General features: G+C 39.7%; 1 protein-coding gene and 1 long non-coding RNA gene across 13 annotated transcripts in view; one reads left to right on the forward strand and one right to left on the reverse strand.

Annotated features, from left to right (window-relative positions):
- Positions 1 to 6,563: 6,563 nt before the first annotated feature.
- LOC121886001 lies at positions 6,564 to 8,070 on the reverse strand. The gene is made up of 2 exons (XR_006092656.1): positions 7,827 to 8,070; positions 6,564 to 7,398 (listed from the first exon to the last, which is right to left on the reverse strand). It is a non-coding gene; the product is annotated as an uncharacterized LOC121886001 (long non-coding RNA).
- A 489-nt stretch (positions 8,071 to 8,559) lies between these two features.
- The window catches only part of LOC121885897 (A-kinase anchor protein 2), a 106,932-nt gene continuing 93,768 nt past the window's right edge, over positions 8,560 to 21,723 (forward strand). For 3 of the 12 annotated variants that reach the window (XM_042395708.1, XM_042395712.1, XM_042395711.1), the window contains exons 1-4: positions 8,560 to 8,831; positions 9,005 to 9,104; positions 9,221 to 9,275; positions 21,545 to 21,629. In XM_042395708.1, coding sequence (XP_042251642.1) covers positions 9,100 to 9,104; positions 9,221 to 9,275; positions 21,545 to 21,629 — 145 coding nt within the window. In that variant the 5' untranslated portion in view covers positions 8,560 to 8,831; positions 9,005 to 9,099. Of the gene's footprint in view, positions 8,832 to 9,004; positions 9,105 to 9,220; positions 9,280 to 9,429; positions 9,508 to 21,544; positions 21,630 to 21,723 lie in introns of those variants that run through there. The other 9 variants (XM_042395710.1, XM_042395709.1, XM_042395724.1 and 6 more) reach the window with 9 other exon arrangements.

The following is a 21,723-nucleotide window of genomic DNA, read 5'->3' on the forward strand; positions in this document are numbered from 1 at the left end:
CTAATGAAAACATACTTATGTATATTATATTCTATTTCTGCCAATAGATCCCCCTAAATCTTACACACTGGTCCTTTAAAAAACAACTGCAGCGAGGTGCATGACAAAAACAGTCAATATTTAGATTTTAATATATTTCTTACAGTATGATTTTATGTTTGAAGATATTTTGTCCAATTAACAGGGCAGCAACTACATAAACTGTTTAAACTAATGTACAAATCTCTCAAAGTGCAGTTCTTCTGATGGCCACTAGATGTTGACTCCAAGAAAAATCAGACCATGTTGAAATTATTCAAGAATATCATTGCAAAAATAATGCAAAAAATCCTCTTCTAGATGCAAATTTTCAAAGAAAAATGTTGGCGCTTAACCTTTGCTTGAGCATTCTTGGGAATTTTCAAAATTTTTTAAGAACTAGTATCGTACGTTTTTGGCTGTGACAGGCTTTGACAGGTTTCTCATGTTGTCACACTCAGAAGGTGTTAAGACTGAAAACTGCTCTGCTTTTAAACAGCAAAGCTAATTATTTTACATTATATTTTGTACCAGTGACCATGAGGTAAACAGTAGAAATGTAGTTTTCCTGTGGCAAATAACCAGGAATATGGGCTTGCACGTATTTGACTGGCCACCACAGTGCCTCGCTAGATGATTACATCATGACAACTCCTACACAGGCTGCATCAGTTGGTCTTGGTGGTTGCCACTTTCTCGTTCTACCCGGTCTCCACACCAAGTGGTCAATATATGAATCTTCTGGCACCAATCTGGAAAAGATGGTGGCAAACCCAAATCCAGGCTGTAACCATAGCTTCATAGATCAATGGGTATGTCAATGTCAACCTCCTCAGTCTGTTTTTACTCTTTTAAGGCACTGTGTGTAGAATTTGAAAATTTCTGGCTTTGGTGGCATCTGCTGATAAAATTAGGTGTTTTTGACCCAAGGACACTGATAACAAATGGGACCTAAACAACACATAGACTGCACTATGCTATAATCATACTTCAGATGCCAAATCAAACCAAAATACAAACAGTTAACACATTAGGATTAATTCTCATTGTACCACACACTCTGATATTGCACACCCACATGAGGATTTAAGGCCTATTCACTGTAAAACTATCCGTCATTCATCTCAGTGTCCCTCATCTTCTTCATTCAGTTGTTGCTCTACCTTATTGCATAATATATCTTGTCTCAAAGGAAAGCCTAAAACTACAGTCCCACCTCTGTGACCCAGCTAGTTGTAACATTAGCGCTATGATTTCACTGCTGCCAAATCTGGGACAGGCACGTTGAAGTGAGACCAGGGTGCCCATCTCTGCTACAAGAGATTACTGAAGAAACACTAGTGTGTTCAGTGATCTAGATTCAGAGAGCACGCTACATTACACTCTGCACTCAGGCTCCCCCTCTTCCAATCCTCTGCTTTTTCAGCCCAGTTCTTTAACTGCTCCCCTCGTTTCTCATCTGTGGCCTTCAGTCACATTAACCAAACTGAGCAGAAAAACTGAAATGACTGTAAAATCAAGAAATATGCAGTCAGCACAAGTTATAATTAACATCAGAGCTGAAGTGGTCTAAAGATGTGATGGATACATTTGGTACCACATTTGGGATATTACACTGGATCTAAATGGGAGCAGTGGAGGCCTCGAGGAAGACAATCAAGCTTGAGACTGTAGGGTTGCTAATATAAATTCCCAGATTATTGCAGGGGAATGGGAAGGAGAAGCAAACTTCTAAAAACTTAAATAACAGCCAAGGTAGTCTTGAGCAAGGCATTTTTCATGTAATAGCTCAGGGGATCTGTCTAGGATCTGTCTTCTGGTCAACAGAAGACCGTGGATGTATTGGTCAGTGCTGAGGTGTGCTCATGCTTAAGTATGTAAATGTTAAGTAGGACAGGTTTAGACAGGAGAAAGCATTGAATTTTGGTAAATTTTAAGGTAGAAGTCTTCACAGGTCCAAAATTTTGAACCCAATCGAAAACTGACCAACCCAAACCCGACTACGGTCGGATCTGGTCAGAATCAACCTGTCTACTAAAAAATAAATGTATATACTAATTACAAATGTTTAACCACAATTAATTTGTTGTGGTTAAACATTTGCTGCCTGGATTATGTTCCATGGCCAGGACTTTGACACCGGGCTTTTACCATCTCAGCCTCACCTGACTGGAATCTACCATCTACTCAGTTTACCATAGGTTGATCTAGACTGACACCAAGCTTTCAAAGCATATAGAACATCATTAATATAGGATTTCTCTAATACTGCTGACAATCACAATTTTCTATGGGCACACATGCTCAGCCATGACTGTACCAAATTATACAGAATGTAATTTCCTGCAGAACAGTTTTATCTTCCTACCTCAACATGACAGAGCCTTGTGACTCTGCTCATTGCAGCTAATGATGCACACCTGTCACTATCACTGACTAAGCAGACATCTGCCCTAACATCACAAAACTCTGAAATCATCACAGCAGGACTGAAGCCCTTCGACAAAATATAACATTGTGAAACAAACTACTCAACTGAAACTAGTCTTCTGTTATTTGTGTAACACTGAGAAATTAACATATGAACAGAAATATTGGACTCAAATTAATTATTTAACACAAAAAAAAATACTGGTAATGTTGGGAACCAGGGCTCAGTGAAAAGGGAGGGCTCACAACCGCTTTTCCTTGTTATGTTAACAGAAAACTAAATCAGGGCAGCATTACTTTCTTTCAAAATGTATTTGCTGTTGCAAATCAAGCAGCAACCTCTCCGGCTGAAAAATGAAGCCAACGCTGAAGTGCCAAAAACTGCAGTTTGCCACTTGAGGCTGGTTACAAAAGAAAGTCAATCCCCATAGACCCCCATGTTAAAATGCCAAACTTAACAGCAGGAATATGTTTACAGCCTGGTGCAAAAAACAGTTTTGGTGTCTATAGCCCCCATAGCATGGCCACTTTGAGTGACAGGTGGGTACTGCCACAGGCAAGTCACTACTATGTTGACAATGTGGTTAGGTCACGTAACCATAGCGTAACCCCAGATTAACTGTGTATAGGCATAGCCGTAGCGATCTCTATTTCAGTGTGTTTTCAGTTCATTTTCATTTTGGTCGCCTAAATAAGTTTTGTTCAGTGTTTGGTTGTACTAAATGACCCTCTAACTTCAGATATTCCGGTAATTACATTTTGTTTCAATGGTTTTAAGCCTGTTTTTCGCTAGCGAAAATTAGCATTAGCATTATCACAGTTAACCATAGACTGTAAATGCACCATGCTAACCAAGCTAACAGCTAGCATTGGGGTCAGGTCCAGCCTCTCATCCAAATATGGTCTCTTCCAGCTCCAAAAATCCAAGATGGCAATAGTCAAAATGCAAACTTGAAGCTTCAAAACGGGAGTCCACAAGCCAACAGGTGATGGCTACGTCCATTATTTTTTACAGTCTATGTTGCAAATTAGTAGTGAAACAACCCAATGAGACTGAATGTACTTTGAGCCAGATGGTGGACTTCTGACCACCTTGAAGTCATGATAACATTACTTTTGCAGAATTTGATCCAGTGGATAACTGTTTTGTCTACACAGTTTATTCATTTCAGTTTTCAATAGCAGACATGTGGTATCCTTATTGCTAAACAAGCTTTTTTAATTCACTGAATACTGCTTCTTTTCAGCCATACATTTGCATTTATAGTTATTAGAGTTTAAGGAGCTCCACCTTGCTAAAGGAGTAGTCAGAGGTATTACTCTTTTCATTTTCCTTGTCTGGGTGACATAAGCCAACAACCTTGCTCTGCTCTAGTAATTCTGCTCATCTGTCTCTGTGGCTTCTTTTCATTCCTTTTTATTTAATTTTCAAATTGGAAGGCATCTCTACACAGTAATCTTTTTTCATGTCAGCACTGTTGAGTTGTTCCAAGAGAGGGAGCAGTACTGAAACATCTATAATGCAAGAAGCCAAATTCACTCTATTAATGTCTCAGTCTCATTAGGGAGAAAAAAGTACTTTGGTGAACTACCGTTCCCAAAGTCATTCTACTGGAATATCTTCCGTGGGAAAGAAATTCATCAAGTTGTTTGTGTTTACAAATATTTTGATGGCACCCTCAGCAGAAACTATTAACTCACAGAAATGAATGTGTCGTTCCTGTAGGTTGATTTATAGGACACATCTTCTCTCTGTTTGTGATTTGCAGTTGGTCATTCTCCCAAAGAATTCAATGAAATGAAGCTTACACAAGCTTTCATAAATCATTTGAATTACCAAACAGTGATTAGATATTGAAAAATGTGAATGATAGCTGCTTGGCTGCAAGTATGAAGCATAAAGGTCAAAAGAGCTAAGTTGGTTTTCTTGGACTTCATGAAAAAGGTGAATTAAGGGATTTTTCAACCAAATATGATTTATTGAGACAGAGTTCCAGCATCTTTAAAAACAGCTGACTTCTCAGGTTTTTCTGCTCTACAGTCCTTTTAAAAGGTCAAGGCGAGAACTCATCCACTCAGCTGCAGTCTTGTGGGGGTTAAAAAGGCTTGTTGAAAATAGAGAGGTCAGATGAGAGTCATTCAAACAAACAGTTGAGCCACAAGTACACAAACTCAGTACGGCGGCAGATGCAGAGTGAAAGGGAGCATTTCAGTGCATCTCAACCCGTCAAACCTTGAAGGAGACGGTAGAAAACTGTCTCCTGCTCTCGTAAAAATTGGTCTCTTACATATTTTTTACTACGGAGCCCCTAAAGTCCCGAAAAGTGACATTTTTTAAATCTTGTGTGAACAAGTTATTACGCTGTGAAAACAAATGATTTCTTCTTTTTTCTTTCTCTTCCTGTTTCATCAGACAGTGTTTGTTTGCTGAGCTGCATGAGTGGCACAATAAAAAAAAAGTACATTTTGCACCTAAAAGTGTAACTTTGGAAAATACCCACTTGATCTGACTAACTGCAACTTCAGAAGCCTCATATTTGCTTTGGATAAACTTCAGAACACATTTAATAGCACTGAAGCTGTTGTCTATCATCTCTTATATTGCATTAGAAGCAGATCTCTTCACCGCCAGTTTAGACAGGAGGATGAATTACAGTGAGCACAAACTGTTTCAGTATGCATACGGGCATGTGAGTGTTTTAAGACAGATTTGAAAAAAAGGTGAACATGTCCTTTGGGCCTGCTGATATGAAGCAGATTTGTAACTGCAGAGCTTGCTTTCTCTGTTCGTCTTATATTTTTGAGATTCACGGGTAGTTTTTACATAACTTGGTAAGATGCGCGGGTTCACAGAAAGTTAAAGTGAAAGAAAGTGTAAGTTTTTGTCTGATCAGTGCTGAATGGGTATAAATAATTTGTTTATATGATACCCTCCCACCACCCCCCACCCCCGTGTTCTCTGTGCACTGCTAGATTAAAAGAATTATAAGGGAATTTCTAATAGATAGCACAACATAGAGATGCTCATAAATGCAAGTGCAATGCAAGTAAATTGCTCCATCTGACACAAGCAAAACAAAAGAAGTCCAAGATTAAACTCAGCAGCATATGCAGGAGTCATTTGATTATCAGACCTGTGTTGTAGATACATACACATGCTTGCCCTGGGGGACTACTCACAGAGAGGAGTATCATATTTCACAACATCACATAGCTTGTCAGCTCATACAGAGTATGCCCGCCATTAGTCTCTCCATCTGCCAAAGACGCTTGACATAGACCCAACAATATCGTGTAGTGTTTCACCAATATGATGAGAGTAGAACAAAGCATGTAGAGTAATGGTGTGGTAGATGATGGAAGGGGCACACCATAACAAGATGGTGTTTTATTATTAAGCAGATCTATGTATGCATAATGACATACCAAAGTCTACTAAGAGCAAAGTCTGAGGTTAAATATTTATAAGGCTAATCTAAAGTTTAGATGAGGGGGTTACAGTAGCTCGTCTATGCGCTCCTCAGTGATTACTAACTTTTACAGATAGTGGCTGGCTTCACAAAATCCTGTGAAATGAGCACATTGGCTGAAATTAATATTTTACATGCATGAAAAGTGAGCAAAAAGTGTTTCACGGTGAGGAAAGGGCAACATAGAGAAAAGTCAAATATTGGACTAAGGACGTGAAGGCAGGTGGGCAGAAGCAATTAGAGAGAATTTCTGAGAAAGAGGCGTAATCACAAACACTTCAAGGTTATTGGAATTTATAATCAATGTGGTGTGATCTTCTATAACTGTGTCTTGCTTGCATGGCTACATGTACCAAATGTGGTTGCTGTATTATTGTAGTAATGTTTTGATGTTTTCTATTGCTCTGAATGGCTCATGCACTGTCTTGAGAATGCTTATTTTGTTGCTATTGTCTTCATGAAATCTTATTGTCCTCTCTCTCTAATTTTTAACCATCACTTCATTGGTTTCAGAACATCTCGCCAAAAACGGCAGTTGAAAATTAGCCAGCTGGCTAACACAGGCACATTTACAGAAATGTTAATTAATGTGTGTTGTCCTTATAAATAAATGAATGAATGAAATGAAAAACATCATTAAAAAAATAAAAACCAGAACTTTATTTCCATAGACAATGTTTTGACACCAGTTGGTTCATTACCACTTTAAAATGGTTTAAAACATCGTTACCACACCCATATGCTGCATACACTATACACACACCAGTATATAACCCAACCAGGGAGGTGAACATCTGAAAAAAATAAAATTCAAGTACTATACAGTCCATGTATGTACTATCAGTGATGTTGGGTTCTAAAAACTTTACAAAGCTGTTTTAGCTCCCTAAAATTAACACTAACCTTGATATCTTGACAAAAATCCTACTTAAAAATAACAAAAAATAACCATTGTCTTTTCATGTAACAAGCAAGTAAGTGGTGTGTCCTTTTAATATTATTGCCACATAATCCAATGGCAGAGGAAACTAATCGTCACATTATTCATGTCCACAATAGTATTCAGTATTTCAGACTCTGAGACTGTGTCCAATGATAGTCACACTCCAGATCTCCTTCTTCAGCAGTTTGCCAACTGCCATGACACCTTCACTTTCTCCAGCTCTCAGTTAAATGTCTCAGTGGGTTTCAAAAGACTCTTTCTGCACACTGTACTCTGTTTAAATAAGTAGCTGAATTTGTGCAGCTATCTACTTATTGATGAAACTTCAGAGTCGCACTGAGACTGCTGTGCAAGGGTGTGTGTGTGTGTCTGTGTCTGTGTTTTGTGTGTGTCTACTGCCCCATTATTCAAGAAGCTTATTGATTGGAGGGTGTTTGGTTTCTCGGCGGCTCCTAAGCGGTAGGCTCATTTCCATGGCAACGTAACAGGCTGGCCGCGAAGCACTGGCCTTGGCTGTAATCAATGTCGCTGGAGAGACTTGCAAATGTCCATTCACACATACATGCGAACAGCACACACACACACACATACACACACACAGACATATACACACAGCCTAAAGAGCAGACAATGGAGAGGCTTTAAATGTGCTACCGTCTGTTTCCAGTACTACCCACAAATTCCCTCTTTTATTGTCACTAATGGAAGTAATGTACATTTAGAAAACAGAGTATCACCCACAGTGGTCTCATCCCATTTTATTCAGCTGTGCAGGCTATTAACTTGACTGAGTAATGTACTGTAAATACAGCAACTCGCAGAAAAAGGAAATATCATGTCATCATCACATCATTTTGATGATGTGTTTCTTGCTGTTAATTACCTGCAGTTAGAGTTTTCTAAATTTATATCACAATTAAACAGAAAAAATGTAGATGCTACAAAGGTTTGACCATGTTTTTTACCCATCTGCCATGAATCAAGATGCACCAGATTCATCAAATCATTTACATCACTGTCATCTTTTCAATTTTTAGAGGAAGACCGGAAACTCCAGCAAGAGGCCAAAGCTGCATAGGTGTAAATTCAGGGGTGGGGGGTGGAGGTTAATCCCCCCAATAATCAAAACCAGCCTTTAGTACAACCCCCCCAAATATCATATCAATGATGAATGAAAAATATTAACCATTATAAAACATGATAAAGTGGTTGGTTTTCTCTAATCAATGTAATGTATTAGCTAGTAAAGAACAACATTTTTTTAACCCTCCTCCTTTTTTTAGTGAGACTTGGTTGCGCCCAACCCATCCTCCCGCGTCTGTATAACATGGATAATACATCCATGATGTATGATATGAGCTGGATAGGGCGCCGCCGCTCAGCCTTGAAGCCAATTCTTCCCAGTGGCCACTCGCGGTATTGCAGCGAAAAATCCACCTGCGGCCCAAAAAGGATTTTCCCCATAGACCACCATTGTAAAAGAGACGTCTGTAAAACTGTCGACAGGAAACCTCGAACTGCAAACAACGTCAGTTATGACTCATTCTATTATGAACTTTTGATCCATGGAGGTTTTATGTTTGTAAAACTTTCCTCGAGCCGAGAAAAGTCATTTAAAAATCCGTGACGTCATCACAATGTAAAGTCTATGGGCCGAGCGGGAGCTCGTGGGTGGGGCCAGCGGGGGAAACACTACTGCGCACATTCAGTGGGCCGCACAACGCGGAAGCAAACCCGTAGCTAGAAACTTTTTTTGGCGTATGCGCCATGGATGTATACAGAGAACGAGAGACGAGCAATTCCTATAGGACTGAATGGGCGCCATTTTTATCCAGCCCTTATAATATATCCATGGTCTTCTCAAGCAGGAGCAGTAGCTGCCAGCAAGCAATAGCCTGCTTATAGAATAAGAAGAGGAGTGACAAAACACCAACCAACAATTCAGAAAGAGAAAAATCTCCCAACAGGAGGTATGCTATTGCTATGGCCTATCCAGTCAAATAATTGAATGAAATTGAATCATTAGCATAATTGAATGCTAGGCTAATGTTAGCCATAATATAATCAGACTACTTTTACTGGAGTCACTAGGTAGTTGCAATTATCTTGCTAATATAAGGAGTGATTCGTTTTTATTTCTAAGTTGTAGCTCATATTTCATCAGACCCAAGAAGGTGAATGTAGCAGCAGATCAGGCAGGGTGACCAGAGAGGGAAAAGAGGCACAGGTGACCAGGTAATGAGGTGAAAGAGTTAAAATGCTGTGGCAAGCAAACACTGTCGAGCAGGCTAAAAGACATGTAAGAGTTGTCTGTATAAGTGTCTGACTTTTTTTTCTGGAATGTGTGGTTTCCTCACAGTGAGAGACAGGGTGAAGGCAGCGGTCCAGCAGGCAGGGGAGTTTCAGATGAGCAGGTGAGAACATAAATGCTCTGGCAAGGACATAATTATGAATACACAGATCCAAACAGTCAAGAAAGTTACCTAAACATGTTTTTTTATTTATTTATTAATTATATATGGTCTAAAGTTAGAAATGCATTTGCAGTTAATTAATTGATTGTTATTTCTGAGCCACATGTCAGGGACCAGACAACAGGGATAGAGAAGGATTTGATGAGTCAGACATCACCACCATGTTGTTTTGGTATGTCTCTTCCCCTTAAAAATTAATGTGAAACAGCCATTTAACAGCCCATTTGCAAGAAAAATCTCCTGAGGGGGGCATGTCCCTAGACCCCCTACATGGGTGGAGATCTCAACTCCCCCAGTGTTCAACCCATAGTTACGCCCTTGCAAAGCTATGTATGTATGACTATGCATACGAAATGGACACCGATTTTAAGTGTGGACCTTAAAAGGTCAAAACTGAAACATTTTTGCACCTTGCTCTCCCTGTGACATGTTGACCTGTTTAGAGAATATTTCCTTGATATAAATATAATTTGTAATTATTTTAACGCAATGTTTTTGTCACACTATATTTATAATTGTGGACTAAGTGATCTCAAACATGTCAAGTCTTAACACTGAAGTAAGTAAAACCAAGATCACAATAACCTTGAGCTAAACTTTAACTGAAACATTTAGTGTAATCTTAGCCAGATTTACTTATACAAGTGGCCAAAATATCTTTCAATGCAGTAAAAGATATTTTGGCCACTTGTATAGCATCTTTCAACAACAAGGCAATTCAAAGTGCTTAACATAAAACATAAAAGCCATTAAGATAGGCTGTAAAAGAAATACAAGACATAATAATAAGACACAGTTTAAATATGATTTCAAGAGTTAAATAAAATAGAAGATAGAAATAAGATAAAATAGAAAAGGAGCGATAAAACAGCAGAATAAAAATGACAGTGTAGCTATGGTGCAGAGTGATGTATGAATAAATAGTCCCAAATTTAAACATGTTGACACATTATTTTCTTACAAAGCTGATATGGGAGACATGTTAGCACACAGAACAACATAAGAATCTATTGGAGTTGTGTTTTTGTCCACCTGACAAATGTAAGTCCAATATGCACTGTCCTTTTAGCTCCAGCTTTGGTCTCGGCTAACTCCTGAGGGAAATGTCTGTATTTTTAGCTGCTAAATGCTCCACTGTATTCATCAGCTAGTTTCTAACCTTGTCTGTCTGCTGTTTGGTGCTGGGTAGCTAGCTTGCACTGGGTTTATAAACATAAACAAAACAGAAAAACTGTGGGCTGTAAAAACCAAAACAATAAGCTGAAAGATGTTAAATTGCTACATAGAGTTGAGGGGAACTGCAAAATTGAGCCACTACGAGCAATATCTTTCACATACATGCTGCATAAAACACAAATTGTGACATACATCGATCCAGCAACTTATTTACAAGGAAGATGAATTTGGCTGAAGAGGAAATGCAGTCAAACATATTCATGTTTATTCATTCATTCAATACAGGTTTTTATGCATATTGCTCAGCTGAGATTTTCATTAGGCCTAACTGTTTCTCTGAAAGGAAAGTTCACAAACACAGGCACAACAACAACAACAAAAAAAAAACGCGTCCACACACAGCTTGTATTGTGGAGGAGTCATGCTGATCTGCTGCTATAAATAACTTGGCTCGGGAGGTTGTCGTGGCAACCAACAAACTGATGCCAGGGTGGGAATGCTCAGCTCCTTGAAGAGAAAAGCATATTCAACGCAGGGACGAGCAGGGAAAAAAGGAAACATGTAAAGGAGAGGGGAGAGATCGGGAAGGGAGGTCAGAAAAGATTAACAAATCCTTGGAGATGAAGGAGCGAGGAGCAATGTATAGTAGAGATAGAGGAGATAATGAAGGGTGATAGACAAGTGGACAGGGAAAGATGTAAGTGATACGACAGGAGGAGAAGACCGGATTAAAATGGACAGAGTGGATAGAGAAAAGCAGAAGGAAAACAAGAGGTGATGGTGAAATGCTAGGGAAGACTACAAGAAGCAGAAAGGAAAGAAAAAGGAAACAAAGTAAACAAAGAGTAAAAAAAAGAGAAAGAGGATGAAAAAGGATTGGAAGACGATCAAGGAGGAATGAGAACAAGAAATTAGAAATGGGGAGAGAGAACAAGAGAGGAGAAAATGGGACACAAATAAGTAATGAGGAGAAGGGGGGAATAAAAAGGGTAAAGAAAAGTCGGGGGGAGGATGGAGAGGTGACAATGACAATGGGAAGAAAAAGAATGGAGAGAGAAGGTGAGAGGGAGGGATGACGAGAAGGGCTGGATAAGAGAGGATAGGGAAGAAGAGGGGGAGGATTAAGAACAAGGAATGAAGAACGAAAACAAGTGGAGAGGATGGGGTTAGAGAAGGAGGAACGGAGAGCTGATGGAGAACAAGATTAGGGACATATGTACATAAATGACTGGAGAGGAAGAGGAAAAAGGAAGAATGACCATAGTGAGAATGGAGAAGAAGAGGAGGAAAGATGAATGGAGGGGCAGTGATAACAGTGGAAGGAGGTAAATGTGAGGGAAGAAATAAATATGTAGACAGTGCACACCACAACATACTTCTGGTCTGTGGCTGGTTTTCATGATTAGTCCCCTTTTGTTTCAGGTAAAGAAATAAGCCATGTTTCTACCGCAGGCACTTTCTCCGGGGACTAAGAACCTTTTAAATGTTTCCACTGGAGGAACCAGGGTCTAAATGAAGTTCCAGGGTTTTTGTTTTCTTGCTGAGAGTTAGATGAAAAGACTGATACCACTCTCATATCATATCTAAATATCAAGCTGGAGCCTGGAGATGGTTAGCTTAGCATAAAGACTGGAAACAAGGGGAAACATCTAGACTGGCCCTGTCCCAAGGTTGCAAAATACCAGCACCAAAGCTCACTAATTAACATTTTGTTTGTTTAATCTGTACATAAACCGAAGTGTAAAAATGAGGAATTGCTGATTTATGGGAGTCTATGTGCCAGACCATATCTTGGCCGTGAGCAGTGACTTCTTAGAGTCTCCACAGTTACGAGACTCCAGAAAGTCACTGCTCCCAGCCAAGAAATAGTCCTCCTCTTATCTAACTCTCTGCAGGAAAGTGAATAAGTGTATTTCACAAAATATTCCTTTAAGGGGAATCTTAATGCTACTGCATTCTTCCAACTTTGTGGCAAATTTGGGAGTGTGGCAAGTATCTTTTTTTTTGTGTCAACGTGTCAATGCCCCCTTGAGTGTCCATAAATGAGGTCCATGAAGAAATGTTTCTTGACTGGAGGCTTTTATAGCAGCATGGTAATGTCTGTGGTTTGGGCTCAAATCTCAAAATGGACTCATTTGAAATAAAAGACAGCTGGCTTTACTTTGAGGGTTCCCGTGGACCCATCAGGTGCAGATTAAGCCCTCATCCTCCTCCCCCCGATTGGCCAAGCAGGATAGATGCTGGTGCTGACCTAGACTCTGTCTGCCTCTTTCTCTGACTCCCACTCATACAGCGGCTGTCTGGTTTAATATGTGGCATGCCGCTGTGTGAACAGACACTAATGCTGACATAAAGCTTTAACAGGATCACAGGGAGAGGAGGGGGTGGGTCACAGCTGGGTTGTGAAAGGGTGCAGAGGGCAGGGTCGATGTGCGAGAGGGGGCGATAGGGGAGAGAGAGATGTTCAAATGAGTGGGGAAAATCAGAGAGGAGGGGTTAAAGGGGGAGCGAAGGGCAGGAATATAGGGCAGATCAAGAGGGGAGACGAGTGAGTGGAATGATGGGAAAAAGCACAGACTGGGGACGTTCATGGAGGACGTGGGCTTAAGGAAGAGAGAGAAGGAGGTGCAGGGGAGGATTAGTCAGACAAGACAAAAGCCCAGCGCTGCGGAGGGAGTGGGAGCTTTTCATCTGCATCAGCCATAAATCATCACACCCATTCTGTGATATTTTCCTGTCCTGCTTCCCTCTCAGTTTATCTGTTTGATTATGAACACAACCGGTGGAGAATCATCCCTATTTATCAGTTTCTTGTCAATTCTCAGTGTCTCGTTCTCCATCTCTCCCTCTCTCTTTCTCATTTGAAGATAGTGAAGTGGGATTTCCCCAGAGATATCGCACAAGAACGAAGTCCTCCAGAGTGTTGCAGTAAAGAGGCTATCCTCTTTCTTGCAGCACAAGAAACAAATAAAATCAAATGAAAAGTTTGGCTTCAGAGCCGTGTTAGTGTATATCCAACTTTTCAAACGGTTCCCACAGAATGCGAGTATGGAGGCAGAACGCTATTAAATCTGACATTTCTGTCAGAACTGTCCGTTGGTTGCTGCACCTGAGCTACATCCAAAGTATGGGAGGATCCAATTCAGAAGAATATGCAGTCTAGATTATAGTTTTCCTTCACCACAATCCTTGTGGAAGATGCTCAGTGTTCAAAGTGAAACAGGAGCTCCGACTTTCCTTCAAAACAAAAGAAAGTAGCACATTAGCATGCTTCCACCAACAGTAATGCTAATTTTAGCCTGGTGACATATTTACTAAACACATTTAATTACAGATTTGGGAAAAAATTAATAATTTATGCAGAAAAGAAATAGAAACAGGAGCCCAGTCTCATTCATTCTCGGGTATTATACAAATTCTGTACAATAAGTGTACAGCATGGCAAAATAGAGTGGCCCAGTTTTCATATTTATCAAAATGAGACTGCTGCAAATTAAAGGCTAACGATTTTAAAATACCAGTAACATGAAGCTCAGATTGGGCTTACCTCATCAGACCACTAAAGAAATACTCAGTCTTAAAAAATATTTCTACTTTCTATGCCCTTTACAAGCAAGTAACTGGGGTTACAAAGCAAAGTCAAGGTAAAAGATAACAGCTGCCCACTGAAAACAGACCACTCAACCCTGCTTTCCTATTGCAGATATAAACCACAGGTCTGATTCCAGGTCTGTGAGCAGTGAAGATGATCAGATGTCACCTCTTGAGGCAAACGGTTTGAACTGAAAGGGAACAGATGTTCTCTGAGAAGCCTAGGAAGCATGAATGGGGTTATGATGTCACCAAGGATGGTTTTAAATAGTTGTCATGGCAATGTCAGTTGAGCCGTACACTTTGAGTTGTATAGACACTAATTGACACACACATACAAAAACTTTTTGATGTTTTTTCCCGATTGAATTCATTTTCAAATCGGTAATAAGACATTATAGGATTTGTATCTTAGCCCAAATAATTGATTTCTTGATCCTCACTCTACACTAACCTGAAATTCAAATTTACCTCTTGATAAACTCACATTTTATGCTTAACCAAACCTCAGGCAGTTTAAACATAATTCTAATCTCATCTGTAAACCAGCCGTCTGACCCAAAATAACTCTTTAAAAATGTGACAAGAGGCAGGATGTCCTCCAAAGTCAGATTTCTCTCAGGTTGTCCAACCTTGTGGGGGCATTGTCTTATTATACACACACACACACACATGCATAAATACACACACACTGTCACACACTTTAGTACAATTTCATACACAGGCCTTGGGGTGCTCTCTCTGAAATTCTGTACTGTGGGACCTAAACAGTGACAGAGGATTACACAAACACACACAGTACGCGAACGGTATACACACATACACGTGGCACACACACACACACAAAGGTGAGTTGGCTGCCTATTTGTGTGATTAAATCAGTGTTGTAAGGTGGAGGAGGCAGCATTCATCTCCATTAGAGACTCAGAGCACTGAAAGCTTATGAAGGCACCGTGACTCAACTCACTCACACACACAAATGCACACACAAACAAACAAACACACACACACACAAACACACACAGGGGACACAGAGAAGCAAACACATTAGTAATGGAGTTTGCTCAGGGCACTGAAGTGTCTAACAGAGAAATCTAAAAATGTGAATACATCTGCCATGTAAATGTACGCAATGGGCATGAGTCCCAAACAGAGGATCTGAAATGTGATTTAAAGAAGAAAAAAAAAACAAAAAGCTATCCTCCACACCAAGAGGTGTAATTTATTGCCAGCCAAAGCAGAAATGTGCTGCCCATGAGGATAAATAATGTAGACTTGCATCTTCAGGAGATAAATAATACAACATACAATCTTTTGTTTCCTCCTCTCAGCCCTCTTTTAACATCTACAACCTTTTCATCCCTTCCTCCCTCATGTTTTGTCACCTCTCTTCCCCTCACAGAGTCTCACAGGTCAGTGAACACAGCACAAGTACAAATGTGATGCAAATCTAACAGCCACCCGTCTGTGCATAAATATATTCCATGCTGCAAGATTCATGTGTCACAGAATAGAGTGAAATGAAATAGAATACAATAAAATATAACACAATGTCTCCTCAGCTTATATTTCCATTAGTTCTGATGTTGATCCACCCTGCAAAGGTCACTGTTGTCTTGCCAATAAAACCTTGTCATCATAAACACAGTGAACTGATGTGAACATAATGTTTAATCGTAGCAATTATTTGTTTTATTTAGTTCAGGCAATGTTGCTGACATTATAAATGTCAACTCTGAAGTAATTACATTACCAGAATATGAGAGCAGTGTAACATAATATGCATGGCTTGCAGTGACATCGCTGTTCTGTTGATGCCACCGAATTACAGTCACTCCATCCGGTACGGTAAATCAGCAAAATACAATCATTGTCCAGGCTTATTGAACAACATTTAGCCTCGCTAAGAAGTGCTATCCATCCAGGAATTGAGTGAAAAGATATATTCAGGACCAATCAGCAAACTGGAGGGTATTAAGGCGATGTTGTGACTCACCCTCTCTCAAAACCCAGTGAACAACTTGAACAACTGCTTAAACAAAGTTTTACAGATATTAAATGAAACATGATTCTGAATTTGCACGGCATATGATAAAAATGTATTCGTTTTGATTGTAGAATCATTAAGTCTGACAGTCATTGCATCCATAGCTAACTGAACAGACTCCTTTATGATGAAATCATGACTTCAGACTGTGAGCAGATATCGCTGCCGCCTCCAGTCGTGTCACGAAGGCAGGCGACAGTTACAGCGGCGAGGATGCCTCTTGGCACATTAACTGCCATCTGACAATGGTTGAATTTGTTAAGCTTGGAACTTTTTCAGCGGCTTTCCATGTGGCCATGGCAACAACAGCAACCACTCCGGAACAATGTAGAAACTAATTTTACTGTTGTGAGTATCCTGAACTATAAATCACTTCACCAGCAGTCAAGCCCATGAGCTTGTCACACTGCAGAAAAATGTGTAATTAATCAACCTACCAAATTTCAATGATTAAAAAAATCGCCAAATATATAAAATTAGCTACAGCCGTGAGAGACGCAGCAGTTCAGCGACGCACACGCACTGCTGAGGTTCACGCATCCAGTGTGTCCCAGGCTCATGTCCGCTGAAGGTGCTGAAAGCACGGCCCAACTGAACAGCCTCTGAGTTAATAATGCTCATACCAAAGTCCCATATAAAAATACACAATTTAAAATGTTTGTTTGTAGGTGTAAGGCAAGCAGTATGGATGATATTTTAAAAATAAAATAATGTTAGGAGCCACTGTTTAATTCTATACATATTTTTTAGCTAAAGGTGGACTTGTTTCAGTAAAAATGTCAAGCTTAAATGACTAGTTAACAAGCAAACCATCACCAATCATCAGTATGTTAAATTGTTGTTTTTTTTAATGGAATTCGGTGCACTTACCATCACTCACTTCTCTGCTCAATAGCAGCTTAATTGTGGCTAACTACTGGTGAAAAATAGTAACTATGAGTATGTGCAATCTAGAGTTTATATAGTGGGGGAGGGGTCATGCTAGTAACCCCTCTGCATCATCGAGCCACCATTTCATGCCCACCCAAAAAAACCTGAACCCAGAAATGGTGAAAAATAGTTTAACACTCTAACTCCACAGTTCACTACTACATAGTAAACAGTCTTTTCACATGTTTTAAGCAATTATTTTCTAACAGAACTTTACGAACGGACTTTAACATGTTCACAGTCTGATTCATAAATTAGGATTAGTCTGTCAACTTCTGGCAGTGTGCATGTTAGCACTGTGACATCATTATGCTTCATTTTAGTGATTGTTGCTCACACAGTGTGAAAGTGATCCATTTTAAAACATGAAAATACTTTTTTTTTTAATATAAAGCCTCAATGCAATTTAAAAAAAAAAACCAAAACTGTCAAACCTGCAGCCAAACTTTTGTTCAGCCAAGCTTTCTGAAATCTCTTTGTTTTTGTAATCCTTTGAAGATGAGTCGTACAACAGAAGGATGGTGCACTGGATTATAATTATAGTCTCCTCCAAGGCCTTGTTGTTTGCCACCATTTTCCTCAAAGCAACCAAAGACAGCTTCCTATACTTGTAATTGGTTTTAGAAATGATTATAAACCTCACTTTACAGGAAATAGTCCAATGATTACTTTCTGTCCAACAGAGGAGACAGAAAGGAATTAAGGAATTTAAGTACAGTAGATGAACAAGTCACAACAAGGCAGAAACACATTGCTAAATGATAATGTTATGTTTATTTTGTGACAAAACAATTACAAGATCCCTGATTTTAAAACCTCTGCATAAAATAATGTTACATGGTTGAGCACATGTATGAACATGTGGAAACACATTAACAGCATGCAATGGCTGTGATGTAAGAGGCTTGTCAATGATGAAAAAGTTATTAGGCATAAAAAATTCCTAGTGTTGTCACCCTGATGATGCAGAGTAGCACAGTTTTGAAGAAATCTGTTTGAATGAGCTTAGGGTGAGACATGAAAGTCAGTATACTATAGAAACCACTGTATGACATCAAACCCTTCTGACATTAAATAAGCACAAATAAGACCATTTTCATAAAATCCCATTTAGACTGAAATATAAATAATCATACTGAAAAGACTTTGGAAGTAATGGGAGACGGTACACAGAGAATTTCTTTGTCTGTGAGAATTAATGACAACACGCGGGAAAGAGTGGGAGGTGCAGCCTAAATTAAGGAGTGTAAATCTGAGAAGAAAGGAGAGCAGATGAAAAAAACTAGATATGAAGGCAGGGGGATCCGGAGACTGAAAAAAAAAAAAAAAGGATTATGCAGGCAGCAAAGAAGCAGTATTACGAAACTGTATTTCTGCAGCTGTAGCCTTTGGCAACAACGTGAATCTATTAGGTGTAAGACACAAGTCTGGTCAGCCATCTGAAGAGCACCCACAAAGACAGAGAGAAGAACAGACTTATACATACTCATACATATGCATTTGTAGCAATCTCCCACACAAATTCCCTTTGTGTCAAACAAATAATCATCACATACATCAAGGCTGCAGCTATCCCCCGTCTTGCAAATCACTTCCCTAGAATACATTTTCATAAAGAGCAAACATGAAAGTCAGGCGGGAATCAAGCATTTACCCTTAGGTTTCTAACAACATTTAGTTTAACCTTTCTTTACAACGGGTGTGTGGACTGAACACCCTTGCTGAGGCTATAAACAGACAAATAATGCCAAGTACGTGTTAGCTCACTGTTTTCAGCCTGCAGTTCCTTGAATGTGCAGCAGGATTAAACACTGGATGAAGATTTCAAACATTGCAGCCCAATTATTCTATTCATTCTTATAATTGATTTGTATAGCAAAAATTCACTCCGGGTCCCAAGGTGCCCTGTTATCTGCAGTTCTGAATGTCAAAGTGCCAACAGCACAGTCCAGTGCTGCTCCTATGGGATTGGTGTACAGCAGATAAACATAAAGTGGAGCAGGGCACCAGTGAATACAATGACAATGGTGCCATTCCCAGAAATTGATTCAAACTTCAGGATATTTAAGAGTTCTAATCGATGAGTTGATGAAGTGAGAAATGACTTTTTCCACTTGGTTATACCCACCTCAGTTGGCTTGTCACATTGCAAAGGAGCAGTATTGATGATTTGCTAAATCCCTCCTCTTAGTACACGGCAGGTCTGTCAAGTTTTGAAGTTATTCCCATGAAAACTAACTACAAAACTACAAAGAGCAAAAGTGTAAGGAATGGATTAAACAATATATTTGTCCGCTCTAATGTTAGCTGCAAACATTAGCATGTCTATCTGGCTAACTAACCTACCTGCAGCAGTAACTGAGTGGTACTTCCAAACCCGAGGAGCATTTTGTACTACGTTATTTTGTGAGATACAGGTAAATTAAAAAAAATAAAGAATAAAAAAACTAAGAACATCCAATGTAAGCCTTTTCCCTTGTAACTTTAAAGTGAAATACAAACAATAATAAATCTAACGTCTGTCTTGCTTGTACAAGAATGTAAGTTAAGCAGCTAAACATGGCTTTGGTTGAATGAAAGAGTCAGATCATACTTTTTTACATAATACTTGAGTTAACTAGTTCTACACTGCAATACAAAAACACATGTTCCTTTATTTCCACATCTTCTAGATCATCCGATGAGGAGGCAGAATTTTTGCCTGACAGTTTTTTTTAGCACAATAGCATGCCATGAAGTAATATAACCATCAGGTCCATATTTAAGCCCCTTTTACAGGGTCCCTATTTTAAAACGAGTCAACAGGAAACATAAGAGTTCACCTGAGACAACGTTTTCAACCAACTCATGAAGCTAATATCAGCTTAATCAATAAATTCTGCTAGTGACAGTATTCATTTCAGCCTGCTAGCCAGCTTTTGTCTACCTCTGTCTGAAACCAAGGACCCTTTGGTTGCAAAATTATGCTTCACTCAGATTTGAGTATGGGATTTTAGTTACTCTTGAAGACTGTGAGGAATGTCACTTGAGACAACAGTCAGGGTGTTGGAGGTGGGATGCTTGGCTGACCTTTGGACTTTTACAGACAGTGTCACAGGGTTGATTGAGCCGCTGATCCACTGAGTGTGTCAGTCTGGTGAACCTTTAGAGCAGGAAGACAAAGTCACTGGCTTTATGCCTGTAACATTCAGTTCTATGTGTGTGAGTTAGTGTGTATGTAGGGGAGGGGAGAGTGTTTATGGGTCTGGCGGGGCATAGCAAAGCTTTCAGGTGAGACAATACCAGCCTCCGTAGGACAAAATGTTTGTACTTCTGTACTTGTGAGGACCCTTGTTGACACGATCAATTTCCTAATCTGTAACACTAACCTTAACCATCACATCTATATGTCTAATCACCTGGAATATCTTTGCATGATTTACAGTTCAAAAAAACTCCTTATTTATCTTATACAAGTCCTTTACGCAGCCCATCAGTTCAGCCTCTGTCTCACCCCCCTCCTGATGAGCCCGCTCTGTTCTGATTGGCCAGGGAGGCTATGTAAACAAACAGTTGTAGTAGGATTTCACTCCTTTTCCTCATTCTTTACTCAGAATGAAACTTTTCAAATACATCTGTACATGTTCTAGCCCTATTCTCATCTGAAATAGTGACTGGACAATATGAACAGCCCATGGAACAACCTACAACTTTGGCAACAAAGGCTACTGAACAGACGGCCGTTTGTGGGCATGCGGGAACAATCTGACATCATCACGAGGAGGAGGTAGAGTTAACATTGCAAGCGAAGCATTCAGGGCAGGCTGAATCTTGGATTTTGACTTTCAGGGAGCATTTTTACATACCCTCACCTCGTATTTCAGACCTTTGACTATGTTTAACATAGATATGTGACATCATAACAGTATATAAATAACAGAAAAATCACAAAAAGCATAACATGTCCCCTTTAACCTAAACCAAAATCCTAAACCCTACTGTAAAACCAAGTCTTAACCCTCAAACTGCTCAAAGTGAAAAAACTAAAATATCATCACTTTCCAAAAAAGTGCTCATTTTCGAGGACCCCACAAAGATATGTAAAATAACACACAACAACACACACACACACATAAAAGATTGCATTCACAAGCTTTTTCTCTCTTTAAGTATCCTGCTGGGTCCAGGTATTTTCACTTTCACAGCACTATTTTACTATCATCTTATTATTAAACACACACACACACACACACATTCCCAGGGGGAATTACAAGCCATTAATTGTGTTATTGATGTTGTAGTTGTGGCTGGGGTGCACATTTTAACAAACCAATCACATCTCTCAATTGATAAACACCACAACAACGCTACTGATGCAGAGGAACCATATAACACTGTGAGTGTGCGCATGCTAATGATTGTGTGTGTGACATTATATGCGTGCTTTGTCTTCATGTGGATGCATTGTGTCCATGTGTGTGTGCAGGCATGCAGTGGTGTGCTGCTCTCCATTTTAATGGCAATTCCGACAGAGCCTTTCCCATCTCCTCGTCACCATGGCAACCGAGTGGGTAAGCGGCCACGTTTGTCCCGGGGGCCCTGGCCTTCTTTTGCGCGCCACAGCTGCGCACACACATGAACATACACACACACGCGCACACATAC

This window comes from Thunnus maccoyii, chromosome 19 (assembly GCF_910596095.1).
Source record: "Thunnus maccoyii chromosome 19, fThuMac1.1, whole genome shotgun sequence".
Lineage (NCBI taxonomy): Eukaryota > Metazoa > Chordata > Actinopteri > Scombriformes > Scombridae > Thunnus > Thunnus maccoyii.